The 13,354-nt window shown below is 50.0% G+C and overlaps 1 protein-coding gene across 2 annotated transcripts in view; it reads left to right on the top strand.

Moving 5' to 3' along the window:
- zswim5 (zinc finger, SWIM-type containing 5) overlaps positions 1 to 13,161 on the top strand; it is a 59,709-nt gene extending 46,548 nt beyond the window's left edge. Inside the window, exons 6-14 of one of the 2 annotated variants that reach the window (XM_062519763.1) lie at positions 404 to 580; positions 1,398 to 1,544; positions 2,354 to 2,491; positions 4,991 to 5,248; positions 7,056 to 7,191; positions 7,451 to 7,602; positions 7,859 to 8,022; positions 8,227 to 8,308; positions 8,852 to 13,161. In XM_062519763.1, coding sequence (XP_062375747.1) covers positions 404 to 580; positions 1,398 to 1,544; positions 2,354 to 2,491; positions 4,991 to 5,248; positions 7,056 to 7,191; positions 7,451 to 7,602; positions 7,859 to 8,022; positions 8,227 to 8,308; positions 8,852 to 9,714 — 2,117 coding nt within the window. In that variant the 3' untranslated portion in view covers positions 9,715 to 13,161. Of the gene's footprint in view, positions 1 to 400; positions 581 to 1,397; positions 1,545 to 2,353; positions 2,492 to 4,990; positions 5,249 to 7,055; positions 7,192 to 7,450; positions 7,603 to 7,858; positions 8,023 to 8,226; positions 8,309 to 8,851 lie in introns of both variants that reach the window. The other variant, XM_062519754.1, reaches the window with a different exon arrangement.
- Positions 13,162 to 13,354: the final 193 nt, after the last annotated feature.

Below are 13,354 nucleotides of genomic sequence, written 5' to 3'. Positions count from 1 at the left end.
ACTCTGTGAGTGGGCCACAGGCACAGTAGATGGTCACAGTGGTGGCCATCCTGGTGGTCTCCTCCTTTCCCAGAGCAGCTCTATGGCACACCCAAGCCTGAGCAGCCCAGTGGCAATGAGACTAGTGGCTCTTGGCCAGCCGTTGACCTCACGGCAGCATAGTCTAAACCCTCTTTCGCTTTAAAGAAGATCTCAAGCCCATTGCCTTCACCCAAACACCAGCTTCAAGTTCAAAAGCCGATCAATAGTTGACTTAATGCTCATCCAATCCTCAGTGCAGTCTTAAGGAGATCTTTTTACTATTTGTACACCTGCGAGACTTAACTTCTCTCTCTCCCTCCCTCCCTCTTTATCCCTTCCTCTCTCTCCCTTCCTCTCTCTCCCTCTCTCTCTCCCTCAGTAGACTCTTTGGGGCGGCCGCGGCGTACGGTCTTCACTCGGGCCATCGAGGCGTGCGACCTGCACTGGCAGGACAGTCACCTGCAGCGCATCATCAGCAGTGACTTCTACATGTCTCCGGCCTACCAGAGAGAGGGCGAGAGCCTGCTCTTCAACCCCCAGGGCCTACCACTCTGGCTGGGTAAGTCCTGGACACTCACCCACCCCCCCCATAAACATGCCCACACATGTAGATAATAAGAAAAATTTGAGACACTGATGATGGGCTTGGCCCGAAACATTTGTCTACTTTTGTTTTTCATGACCTGTAATGTTTCGCTGTCTTAGAGTTTTGTATACATCTCAGTCCCAGAGTGCGGTCTCTACTTTTCCACTACCTGACTGAACTTTGTCTTGGAGTTACGCACCAGGCATAACAAAACCATTAGACAAAAGGCTCAGACACCATCTCTACCTACATAATGATGATAAAAGATAACTCCTGCTTAAACGCTTAGAAGTGCTAAGGATTGCATTTGGGGAAAGTGTGAGAAATTCAGGGAGATGGATGTGAGCATTATCCACGGCTAGCTGCGTCATACGCATGTCATTGGCACTTCACAAACCATATATAAAAAAAGGCGTTTAACTGTGAGAAGATTGAGTGGCGATGTGCTAAAACCCACCAGGGCTATGCTCAGTGCTCAGTGCTCAGACAGAGAGACCAGCACTCCTTAAAGGGATGGACGCGTTGGCTGGGAAGGAGATGCCGTGCGTGTGATGAAGCACAGTTGATAGTTTGACTTCACTAGAAGGCAGCGTCTCCTTCCCAGAAAGGGTCTCCCCATAATTAGCCATAAGCCTTTAAATTCCTCCAAGAGCTTAAATGGAGGCCTCGCACCCCATTTGCATAATGTTAAGCTTGCTGGGGGAAGATTTAGGCTGGGGCCAGATTAAGTGCAGCAGGACGGCGTTGTTTGGGTGGCCGCGATCGTCACGACCACGCTTCTCTCTTGCAGATCATGTGCCGACCGCCTGCGCACGAGTGGACGCGCTCCGTTCCCATGGTTACCCGCGGGAGGCCCTGCGCCTGGCCGTGGCCATCATCAACACCTTGCGGCTACAGCAGCACCGGCAGCTGGACATTTACAAGCACCAGAAAAAAGGTAACACACACATGAACATGCACGCGCACACACACACACACACACACACACACACACACACACACACACACACACACACACACACACACACACACACACATACACACATATACACACACACACACACACACACACACACACACACACACACACACACATATACACACATATACACACATATACGCACACACACACACACACACACACACACATACACACATACACACACTCACACACACACACACACACACACACACACACACACACACACACACACACACACACACACACACACACACACACACACACACACACTCTCTTACCACATAAGTCTTATCTAAGCAAAGTGGCATAAAACCTATAACCGCCATGTTCCCACAAAGGCCTCATTGTTTGCCAGTCCGTAGCCAAAGAGAGTGGCCTTATCTGCGCTCCAACAAGAGAGCTTTTCTAGTGGGAGTGCAGCGCTGCATTCCTCTGATGTCTCTGGGCCTGCATGAGGAGCCGCGGCAGGTTGTGCGTAATTACTTCAGGCTTTGAGGAATGCAGTCGTGTGGCATGCTGAGGGCATTGTGTTGTGTGTGTGTGTGTGTGTCCAACGGCACTGCGATCTGATTTATCTCAGGACGGCCTTCCACTGGAAACAAACACGGGACTGTGGCTGGCCAACGTCGCTCAGTCAGCGCTCAGTGTCTCTGTTGTTGAGACTGTGTTGAGGAGAGTTATTAAGTTTCTTTCTTTTCTTTTCTGTCTTTCTTTCTTTCTTTCTTTCTTTCGCTCTTTCTTTCTTTCTTTCTCTCCACCGACAGAGCTGCTCCAGAGAGGAATGACCACCACTACAAATCTCGAGGGGTGGGTGGGCCATCCCTTGGACCCCATTGGCTGCCTTTTTGCCACGCTCACGGAGACCTGTCGAGTGGAGGATGACAACGCCATGGATACAGGAGGTAGAGTATAGACGGAAACCCACCTGGAAAACGTTTAGATCCGCATTTGATTGGAGAGACCGCTGCCGTTGCCTGTGTAGGCCTTAGGCAATGCACTGCCCACACAGCCAGGAATAACTGCTTGTTGGCACACACACGCTATCTCTCGCCTCTCTGTTAACACACAGGTTTTATTTGTTCGTAGCCACAGTGCGCCGGCCCTTCAAAGGCAGCCCTACCTGTGTTAACTCTGTAAAGGCACATTAGCACCCGGCTAGCATGGCGCTACCGCCGCCGCCGCCAGCAAATGGCCAGTGAGCGCGCTCAGAAAAGTCATTCAGGCCGCGGCAATGAGGTGCCCCTCCGCTCCGCTCCGTCCACACAAAAGGGCCCACTGGCAGTGCAGTGTAAAGAGCACGGAGGAGGAGGAGGAGGAGGGGGGGGGGGGGGGTGCTATTGAAGTGGGAAAGGTCGGGCTGCACCCACAGGGGTGTAAATGTATAAAATCAATCAGCCTTTGCATTCCATGTGTCCCCTCGACGGCCGGGCCAAATAAGGAGATGGGGATTGTAGTGCTATTGTGAAGAGCCCACAGGGAGGCCTTTGTGCTCAGGGACAATACGAGCGAGTGGTACAATGATTGGGTTTCAGAGACACGGTGGGAGGGTGTGTGTGTGTGTGTGTGTGTGCGTGTGTGTGTGTGTGTATGCGTGCGTGCGTGCGGCTGTGACAGGGTGCGAAAGAGATGGGACAGATAGTGTGTGTGTGTGTGTCTGCGTGTGTGTGTGTGTGTGTCTCTGTGTCTGTGTTTTATGTCTCTTCTGTTTGGTTTATGCCTGGACATTGTTTTTGTGATTGAGTGAGTGTGTCTGTGAGTGTGTGAGAGTGGTTCAGCCTCTTTCTTTTCTTGAGTCTGACACAGCTGGGAACAGCTGGCGTGCTGAGGGGGTGGTGGGCGGGCACATAGAGCTTTTCAACCAATGGCAGGGCCCTGAGGTCACAGCATAAAAGGGAGAGCAGCCAGCCACAGCAGCCGGATGATAACACCCAACACAGCAGGGGAGAGCAACAGCAGCAGCAACAACACCAACAGCAACAATAGCAACAACAACATCAACAACAACAACAACAACATAGCTTCCCATGTGTCCCAGTTCAGGGACACAGAGACAAAACGGGAAAAAGAGGCCGAAGGACACACTTTATGTGTGTGTGTGTGTGTGTTGTGTGTGAAAGGAATTCTGCGGCCTGTTTGGAGACCGCCCTCTCACGGAATAATCCGGATCCAAGTCAATCTGGCATGAAGAGCGGCCGGCCGGCTCTGTTGCCTCACCCATGATCCAGAACGCTGCGTCAGAAGGCCACGCTACCCCATTGATCGTCCAGGCCCACCGGCTATCAAATTCAAATGACTAATTCTGGCCCACAAAGTGATCTCCAGTGCTGGACCCACTTGCTTGAGTGCTCTCATAAAGGCACACGCCACCACCTGAGCGCTGCTCTCCCCTGAAGGGAGACCTGCCTTGTTAGCAAACACAGCGCTTGGCCAGCCTCATGGCCAGGAGGGCGAGGGAGACTGAGAGACCGGTCCACTCCGGCCCACTCCCTCAGGGCTGCCGGCTGCGCTCGCGTCCGCTGGACTGTGGCCTCGCCAGCCTTCCAGGGGAGCAAATGAGAGATGTCCACACAGCCCCACCAGAGCCGGCCGTGGAGACACAGATCCACCCCGTGTTGTTGATGACGTTGTTGTTGTTGTTGCTGCTGTGGTTGTTGTGTGTGTGTTTTTTCGATCTTTCATCTGCTGATGGGGTGGTTGTGATTGGGCTGATCCCCCCCCCACCCCTCGCTGTAATAAACAGGATTGGCGCGAGGGGATCAGTTGCTAGGGGATTTGGTGTGCTCAGTGCGTGCCATGGGCCACAGATGGTGCTGTTTTTGTCTGGCTCTTTCCGGGTGTTTCCGTCCATTCCTCCTCGTGTGCTCCTGGCCTATTCCTCCTCGTGTGGAGGATGCAGTGCAGCCCAGACACAGCTAGCGGACGGCATGTCCGTGCTAAAGGACCAGGCGGGAGGTCCTGCTCTGGGACTCCATAGTAATGGATGCCCGTCAGGCCCAGGTTAATGACATCATTCAGTAGATTATGCATCAGTGGGCAGCCTTGTGTGATGTAACTTGGCCTCAAAAATATACAGCGCCAGTGGACACGCTGATCACTCTGTGTGTGTGTGTGTGTGTGTGTGTGTGTGTGTGTGTGTGTGTGTGTGTGTGTGTGTGTGTGTGTGTGTGTGTATAATATGTGTGTGTGAGCGTTTCTTCTGTGTTTATGTATGTATGTGTGTGTGAGCGTTTCCTCTGTGTTTATATGTGTGTGTGTGTGTGTGTGTGTGTATAATATGTTTGTGTGTGTGAGCATTTCCCCTGTGTTTGCCCTGGCAGACTGTGTGTGTGTGTAATATGTGTGTGAGCGTTTCCTCTGTGTGTATATGTGTGTGAGCATTTCCCCTGTGTTTGCCTTGGCAGACTCTGGCGAGCCCAAGCCGCCGGTGTACCAGCACGTGTCGGTGTGGGGCTGCCCGGACGGCAGCGAGTCGTACCTGGCGCTGGCGCTGGAGGTGGCGCTGATGGGCATGGGGCAGCAGCGGCTGATGCCCGAGGGCCTGTACGCCCAGGACAAGGTGTGCCGCAACGAGGAGCACATCATCGCCAAGCTGCAGGAGCTGGTGCTGGACGAGCTGCTGGTGCAGACGCTGAGGAAGCAGGCCATCCTGCTGCTGGAGGGTACGTACACACACACACACACACACCGGACACACACCGGACACACACCGGACACACGCTCGCTTTGCCTCGCGCGGGTCAGCAGAGGTGTAAAGGTCCAGCTTCAGAAAGTCAAATTCCAACCATGTATCGGATCTACCTGTGCACTTCACACAGGTGATCTCATCAATTAGCTCATCTACCTGTCAGCTGTGATCATTAGAGTCAGCTGGTTTAAGTGAATGGTTGGCACAGATACAGTATGTGGTAGCACTTTTACTCTCTGAAGTGGGACTTTTACACCTCTGCCGGTCAGACAGAGTTACTCAGAGAAGAGGCCTCTATCTGGTATGGACTGGTCACTGACCACCCCTCCTGTGTGTGTGTGTGTGCTCTTTTGTCTGGCTTGCTTTTCTCACCTGTCTGTTACGTCCTGGTCAGTCCTGATGCCTGGCATGCTTTTGTGTTCACTCCCTCCTCTCTGCCTGAGCTGAGCTGAGCTGGGCGCTTCCAGGGCTGTGTTCCACTTGCATTCCTCTGTCCTACTTATTCCTCCTCTTTCTTTCCATTCTTCTGCCTCCCTCCGCACTCTGTTCCCTTCTTCTGTTTAAGCCTCCCACCCTCCTCCTCCAGTCTTCCCATCCACAGTATTCCTGAGGCGCTCTTTCTCTCTCTCTCTCTCTCTCTCTCTCTCTCTCTCTCTCTCTCTGTATTTGTAATGGACATGAGACATGGCCTCCCCATTGCCCTAAACCCATGCTTAACCCCAGCCCACCCACTAGCTGGGCCTCTCTCTCCCTCAGTCTCTATCCATGTCTCTTTTTCTCTCGCTCGCTCTCTCTCTCTCTCTACCTCCCTCTCCCCCTCTCTTTGTCTGGCACTCAGTGCCGTTGTTGTGCTTCCCAAATGCCCCAAACATCTGTCCCTGTTGTGGGGAGGCTGTGTTCTATTTCTGTATGAGGGCCTGGGTCCTCTCCCCAGCAGCACCACTGGAGGGCCTGCTCTGTGTCCTCACTCCTCTCCCTAAAGCAGCTACTATGGGGGCATTTCTCCCTAAAGCAGCTACTATGGGGGCATTTCTCCCTAAAGCAGCTACTATGGGGGCATCTCTCCCTAAAGCAGCTACTATGGGGGCATCTCTCCCTAAAGCAGCTACTATGGGGGGCATTTCTCCCTAAAGCAGCTACTATGGGGGCATCTCTCCCTAAAGCAGCTACTATGGGGGCATCTCTCCCTAAAGCAGCTACTATGGGGGCATCTCTCCCTAAAGCAGCTACTATGGGGGGCATTTCTCCCTAAAGCAGCTACTATGGGGGCATCTCTCCCTAAAGCAGCTACTATGGGGGCATCTCTCCCTAAAGCAGCTATTATGGGGGCATTTCTTTACTGCCATGTGAGGGTCATTTGGAGTGCTCTTGGCTCTTCAACAGCCTCTCTTTCTCTCTCTGTTTCTGTCTGTTTCTCTCTCTCTCCCTCTCTCTCCTCTCTCTCTCTCTCTCTCTCTCTCTCTCTCTCTCTCATTCTTGTCTCTATTGGATCAGGCTGTTGAATCACACTGTTTTCAGAGTGGGTGTGTGTGTCATGAGACTTTGGGCTTGTGTTTTCACTTCCATCCAATCAATCAATTAAAAGGAATTTTGAAGCGCCTTTGATCCACTCTATATAATGCTATCCACAAACATTGTTTAATGCGTTTAATGCAGTATTCAGGGAAGGTGAAATGAATGGTGTTCAGTGGAAACCTACTTGAGTGGTACTCATGTGTTTTCTCTCTTTCTCTTTGTGTGTGTGTGTGTGTGTGTGTGTGTGTGTGTGTGTGTGTGTTCAGGCGGTCCTTTCAGTGGCATGGGCGAGGTCATCCATCGGGAGAGTGTGCCCATGCACACGTTTGCCAAATACCTGTTCACCGCTCTGCTGCCCCACGACGCTGACCTGGCCTATAAAGTGGGCCTGCGCGCTATGAGGTGAGCCCTACTATCTCTCTCCCCACCAGGGTTAATCACAGGGGAACAGTTGACTGAAATCAAAGCTGTGTTTCCATGGGACTTCCATGAGGGTGTGGCTCGGCTATCCCTCTGACTCCCTCTGTGAATCTGTGAATCTATGTGATGCCTTTCTGCCTTTCTGTGGAGGGAAGGGTCTGTTGGAATCTGGTTTTGCAGTAGAGAGCGCTATTGGGGAGTTGCGAGAAGGAGACTTATGTGTGTGTGTGTTCTTGTGCAGGCTGCCTGTGCTGGAGTCCTCCGCTCCATCAGGCGATGTGGGTCACCATGGCATCTCTATCGTGCCTAGCCGCTACCCGCGCTGGTTCACCCTCGGACACCTGGAGTCTCAGCAGTGTGAAGTAGCTTCCACCATGCTCACTGCAGCCAAAGGTAAACACACACACACACACACACACACACACACACAAGGACAAGCACAAACACACAGACAAACACCCTTTTAAAGAAACGCACACTCACATTTCACAAGCTCACACATTAGTCTTGCAGCTTTGATCTCTGACTCTGGCTTGCTGAGGTGTTATTCATGCTTGTATTTGAACAAGGCGCTGGAGTGCAGTCGTGTGTACTCTGTGTGGTGTTTTCCCTCCTGACCCTTGCTGTGTGTGTGTGTGTGTGTGTCCAGGTGACATGCTGCGACTGCGGACAGTACTCGAGGCGATCCAGAAGAACATCCACTCCCCATCGCTCATCTTCAAACTGGCCCAGGACGCCTTCAAGATCGCCACGCCGGCCGACAGCCCTCCGGACATCACCCTCCTCAACGTGGCCTTAGAGCTCGGCCTCCAGGTATGGGGACCACTCCTGCTACCCCACACACCCCCATCCCCACCCTTAATGTCGATGCTAACGCTAGCTCTCTGTTGTCTCCCCCCTCTAGACCAGGTGTGGTCTGGTATTCGACTTGTGTCAATGCTAATGCTAGCTAAAGCTAATACTAATGCTAGCGTTAATGGTCTGTTGTGTTTTGGTTCTGTGTGTGTGTGTTTGTAGGTGATGAGGATGACCCTGTCCACGCTGAACTGGAGACGCAGGGAGATGGTTCGCTGGCTGGTCACCTGTGCCACGGAAGTCGGTGAGTATCCGTCCCGGTTCACTTCGCTATAACGTTATCACCATGCACCACGTCACAGTAGCATCATTACCAAAGCTTATGCACATGGAAAAATATAGGCCTTTCCATTACTTCATAGCGTTTCTGACTAACTCAGTTTATGATCAACCTATTAAACCTGCCTGTGATTGATCATCCTCTGAGTCACTTCCCTACAAACCATATATGGCCCCAAGAGAGCGTGCGTAATTCAGGCTAGTCTCCTCCTCACAGGTCTCCCACACTTGTGTCTCTATTCCTGGGCATCTCATAACATTCCAAAGTAATGAGTGACCCCTAGCTGCCCTAAAGGCTGAGCTAGAGCTGGACCAAGTGGAATAGAATTAGTGAGGGTTGTTTTTGGGTTGAGACCGCTTCATTTAATAGGTGCTAATAATAGAACTACTCACAGTGGAGTCACATGCAGGACACATCCTGGCTGTTAGAAATGGCTTTTGTTGTGCTCATGGTGTCCTTCTCTCTCTCTCTCTCTCTCTCTCTCTCTCTCCCTCTCTCTCTGGTCAGGCCTGCGCGCTCTGGTCAGCATCCTGCAGGGCTGGTACACGCTCTTCACTCCGACGGAGGCCACCAGCATCGTGGCGGCCACCGTCATGTCGCACAACACGGTGCTGCGGCTGAGCCTGGACTACCCGCAGCGCGAGGAGCTGGCCAGCTGCGCCCGCACGCTGGCGCTGCAGTGCGCCATGAAGGACCCGCAGAACTGCGCGCTGTCGGCGCTCACGCTCTGCGAGAAGGACCACGTGGCCTTCGAGACGGCCTACCAGATCGTGATCGACGCCGCCTCCACCGGCATGACCTACTCGCAGCTGTTCACCATCGCGCGCTACATGGAGCACCGCGGCTACCCGCTGCGCGCCTTCAAGCTGGCGTCGCTGGCCATGGCGCACCTCAACCTGGCGTACAACCAGGACACGCACCCGGCCATCAACGACGTGCTGTGGGCGTGCGCGCTCAGCCACTCGCTGGGCAAGAACGAGCTGGCCACCATCATCCCGCTGGTGGTGAAGAGCGTGCACTGCGCCACCGTGCTCTCGGACATCCTGCGGCGGTGCACCATGACGGCGCCGGGCCTGGCGGGCATCCCCGGCCGCCGCAACTCGGGCAAGCTCATGTCGACGGACAAGGCGCCGCTGCGGCAGCTGCTGGACGCCACCATCAGCGCCTACATCAACACCACGCACTCGCGCCTCACGCACATCAGCCCGCGGCACTACGGCGAGTTCATCGAGTTCCTCAGCAAGGCGCGCGAGACCTTCCTCCTGGCGCAGGACGGACACATCCAGTTCGCCCAGTTCATAGACAACCTCAAGCAGATCTACAAGGGCAAGAAGAAGCTCATGCTGCTGGTGCGTGAGCGCTTCGGCTGAGGGGGGGAAGGAAGGGCTTTCGTAACGGAACTGGGGTTTTTTGTCGTTGGCGTCGTCGTCATTGTTCTCGTTGTTGTTGTCATTTATTTAAATCCATTTTCATTTCTTTTTCTCCTATCTTGTTTTGTCATATTTTTGGTGAATTCTTCTTTTTGTTTTTAATTTTTTTTTTTTTTTAGATTTTATCCGTTTTTGATTTTTAATTTGTTTTGTGAATTGTGTGCGTTTGTGTACGTGCGTGTGAGATTTTGAGTGCGCGTGTGTGTGTGTGTGTGTGTGTGAGAGAGAGAGCATAATCGCTGTTCACTAAGTTATTCTACCAGGTAGAACCTGTGGAAGATAAGTAGAAACACAAAAAGAATGGAGGAGTATTTTTTTGCTTAATTTAGTAAGAGAAGCATATTGTGGTTTGAACAAAAGTAAAAGTGGCACATAAAGATAAAACCAAATGATAACGTGGGGGGGCATACTTTGAGCCAGGGGAAATCTCTCCGTAGACGGGGTCAGGGGAATGTGTGTTTCATTTTTCTTTTCTGCAGAAGCTTGAATACTCAGAAAAACACAAAAATGCAGATGGTCATTCCTTCAATCAACCACTCACTTATGCCAGTGTTAATACCTCGACCGTATTCCAAGACTCAGCTTTAATTTGTCTGTGTGTGAAAGAGGAGTCTTCTCGCAGTACGGAGGACAGGAGCAGGTGATGGAGGGGGGGGGAAGGAGGGGCATTCCATAAACGCTCAGCGCCCAGATACCCCTCAAGACGGCGCCCCCCTGCTTTTGATCACGCTCAGCTACGCTACCCAACCACTACCCTCACCTCACCGTGCTTCTCTGTACATCCCCATATGGGGTTGAGCGGCATCTCCTTTTCAAGAACCAACACAAGAGGGTAACAAAATGGCAGACAGTCAGAGTTAATGGTGGCATTAAGCCCATCCCTCCATCCGCAGATGTACTCCAGATATGTGAAGGCTGAGGGGGAGGGCGGGGGGGGTGTGAGGTTCAGTGTAGTGGACTACCAGCTATTGGTCCTGCATTCAGTTGACCTTCACATGAGAGTGGGGGAGAAGGGAGGAGTTCCTTTTCTGCTTTTTTCACCTCATGCTAATTGTGTTGCACTGTTGTAAGGACATCTTGGAGAGGAGCAGGAGCCAGGAGCAAGGGTGTGTGTGTGTGTGTGTGCACAAGCACGTCTTAACCTTGTGATTGATTAGCCACCCAAAGCCTTGTTTATCAGATTTCACCTAACATTTACGGCTAAGCAAACAGGAAAAAGGCTTGGATTTGAGTATCATCCGTGGCAGTGAATTTGATCTTCAAGTCCTCCACTCTAGCCCAATCAACAGGCTTTGCTCCTGTGGTCAGTAAAAAAAGAATCCCACTTCGTTGTCACACATGCAAAAATAATCGTCTGAGGACGCAAAGTGTCTCGGAAATTTGACCCAATTGACAAAGGTTTTTTTTTTTTGTTTGTGATTATTTTCTGGGGGCGGGGTTAATGATTGTGTTCTATCTTCCACATTCCATGATGGCCCCCCCTCCACAAAGTGCCCCAGTGTGAACACTTAGAACGCACTCGACAGCGTGCAGCTGAAGGAACATGGGAGGAGTGGAGTCAAAATAAAGAAAAGAAAAGAAACAAAAGGAAAGTTTAAACGTGAAAAGAGATGCTCAACTCCGTTCTCAGGGAATCACTTAAAGAAACAAAACGTAGTAGCAGAAGCATTTAAGATATTGTAAATATGAAAGTGTCAATTCAAGAAAAATTGTAAAGTTATAATTATTTATGATGACTGTATGGTTTTTTTTGTTTGTTCGTTTGTTTGTTTAGGTTTGGTTTCGTGTTTTTTTTTTCATTTTTTTTTTTCAGATACTTGAATTTTTTGTGGGCTGGGAATGTGACAACAGCAAGAGGAGAGAGGAAAGACTTTTAAAAATTTCTCAGGTGCTCCTGTGTACTTTTTGATTTGATTTGTTTTCATTTGTATCTGTTTTGCAACGTGTTTTGCAAGAGATTGAAGATAGGAGGACAAATGTGAGAAGACATGAACAGACTATGCAGACCACGTAATGGTACCCCTCTCCCCGACACACACTCACACATACCTAGTCACTTGAGCGGTTCCCAGCCTAACTGAAAGACTGGGATGTTTATTTTTCCCAAATTTTTGACAGACACAGACAGACAAATAGATACAGCCGGTTCCCAGCTAACAAGTATCTGCATGTTGCGCGAACCGCAGCTGGCCTTTGCCTTCAATAGATTGACACACAAGTTCTTACTTCAAACTTTAAGCCTTATTGTATTCTCTCAAAACACCAGAGTGTGTTTTCAAGACTGTAGCGATGGAAAAACGTCGCCTTTGGCCCTGTGTTGGCCCGCCATCGCCCTTCCCTGTGGTGAGATGCGTTTATTTTTTTTCTTCCCAACTCGATGGTCGATGCTCAGCAAAGGAAAAGAGGGGGTTGATTTTTTTGAATGTTTTATTTTATTTTATTGCCTCTTTTGTAGGGACAAGGAGAGGTTACTCTGGAATGAATCACTGGGTAGACTCGGTCCGAGGCTCCTCTCAACCATTCCTCTTTAAAGGACTCCCCTTTGACTAGACATGCCCAAGTCATCCTGTGTCTTTTTTTTTCCTTCTTTTGACTTTCTTAGTTCTGCTTTGGGTTTTAGTACTTGTTTGGTTTGGTTATGGTAACCTCTTCTAGTTCTTGCTGTGAATCAGCTACCCTCCAGACAGTCAGGCTAGCAACGCGCAGCCTCTTCCACCCGGACCTGTAATAAGCATCAATTGCCACCATCATCACCACCCAATCTCACCTGCAAGTGGGAGAATGACCTGAGCAGACCAAGGGAATACTTGCCTTTTTTTCACTAAACAGTTCTGCAGGATGAGCTAGTGTTGCCTGTTATATACAAAAAAAATCAAACAATATTTTTTTTTGTCTCGTAGTGGAATTAGACGGTCCTATGCCATTGCAAAGAAAACGAAAAACAACAAAAAAATAAATGAAAAAAAAAACCTCCTTTGGCTTTCCTCAGTCCCTACTCCCATACTCTGAGTGTCTCTATGTGTTAACTGTACCAGTGTTTAAACCCGTCCCTAGACTTTATAGAAGGAAAGCATAATAATCGCTGGTAGAGATTGTTCACTAGTTCATCTACTGTTTCAATTTTGTTTGTTTTTAATTTTATTATTTTTTTACTGTTTATTTAAGGGAAAGTGTTTGTCGCCTCTTTGTGCTACTGAATTGTAAGAAAAAAAGGTATCCAGTATTTGTTGCCACAAAAGTATAGTTCATCAACACTTTTTGTTTGTGCAACCTCTTGAGCTAATGTCTATAAACAAAAATTTATTACTATTTATGTAATGCTACTACCATTTTATATGATTTGTGTTGGAATTTCAGTGCTTTTCTATGAATAAAGTGTGAAACACGTCATTGCCTTCCAGATAAATCATTTTTAACTGTAGATTTTGAACAGTTTTACTTTTTACACTTTAACATGAATGGAAAAAGTTGGTCTAGGTCACTTGTGAATTACAACACTGAGATGTTATTTTTGCTTCCTCGAAGCTTTCGATCAGAGACTTTTATTCTTAAGGAGGGAAATTCTACCTTTGCATTTGAC

Source organism: Sardina pilchardus, chromosome 2 (assembly GCF_963854185.1).
Source record: "Sardina pilchardus chromosome 2, fSarPil1.1, whole genome shotgun sequence".
NCBI classification, from domain to species: domain Eukaryota; kingdom Metazoa; phylum Chordata; class Actinopteri; order Clupeiformes; family Clupeidae; genus Sardina; species Sardina pilchardus.
The sequence above is the reverse complement of the archived record's forward strand: the minus strand, read 5'-3'. Positions and strand labels throughout refer to the sequence as shown.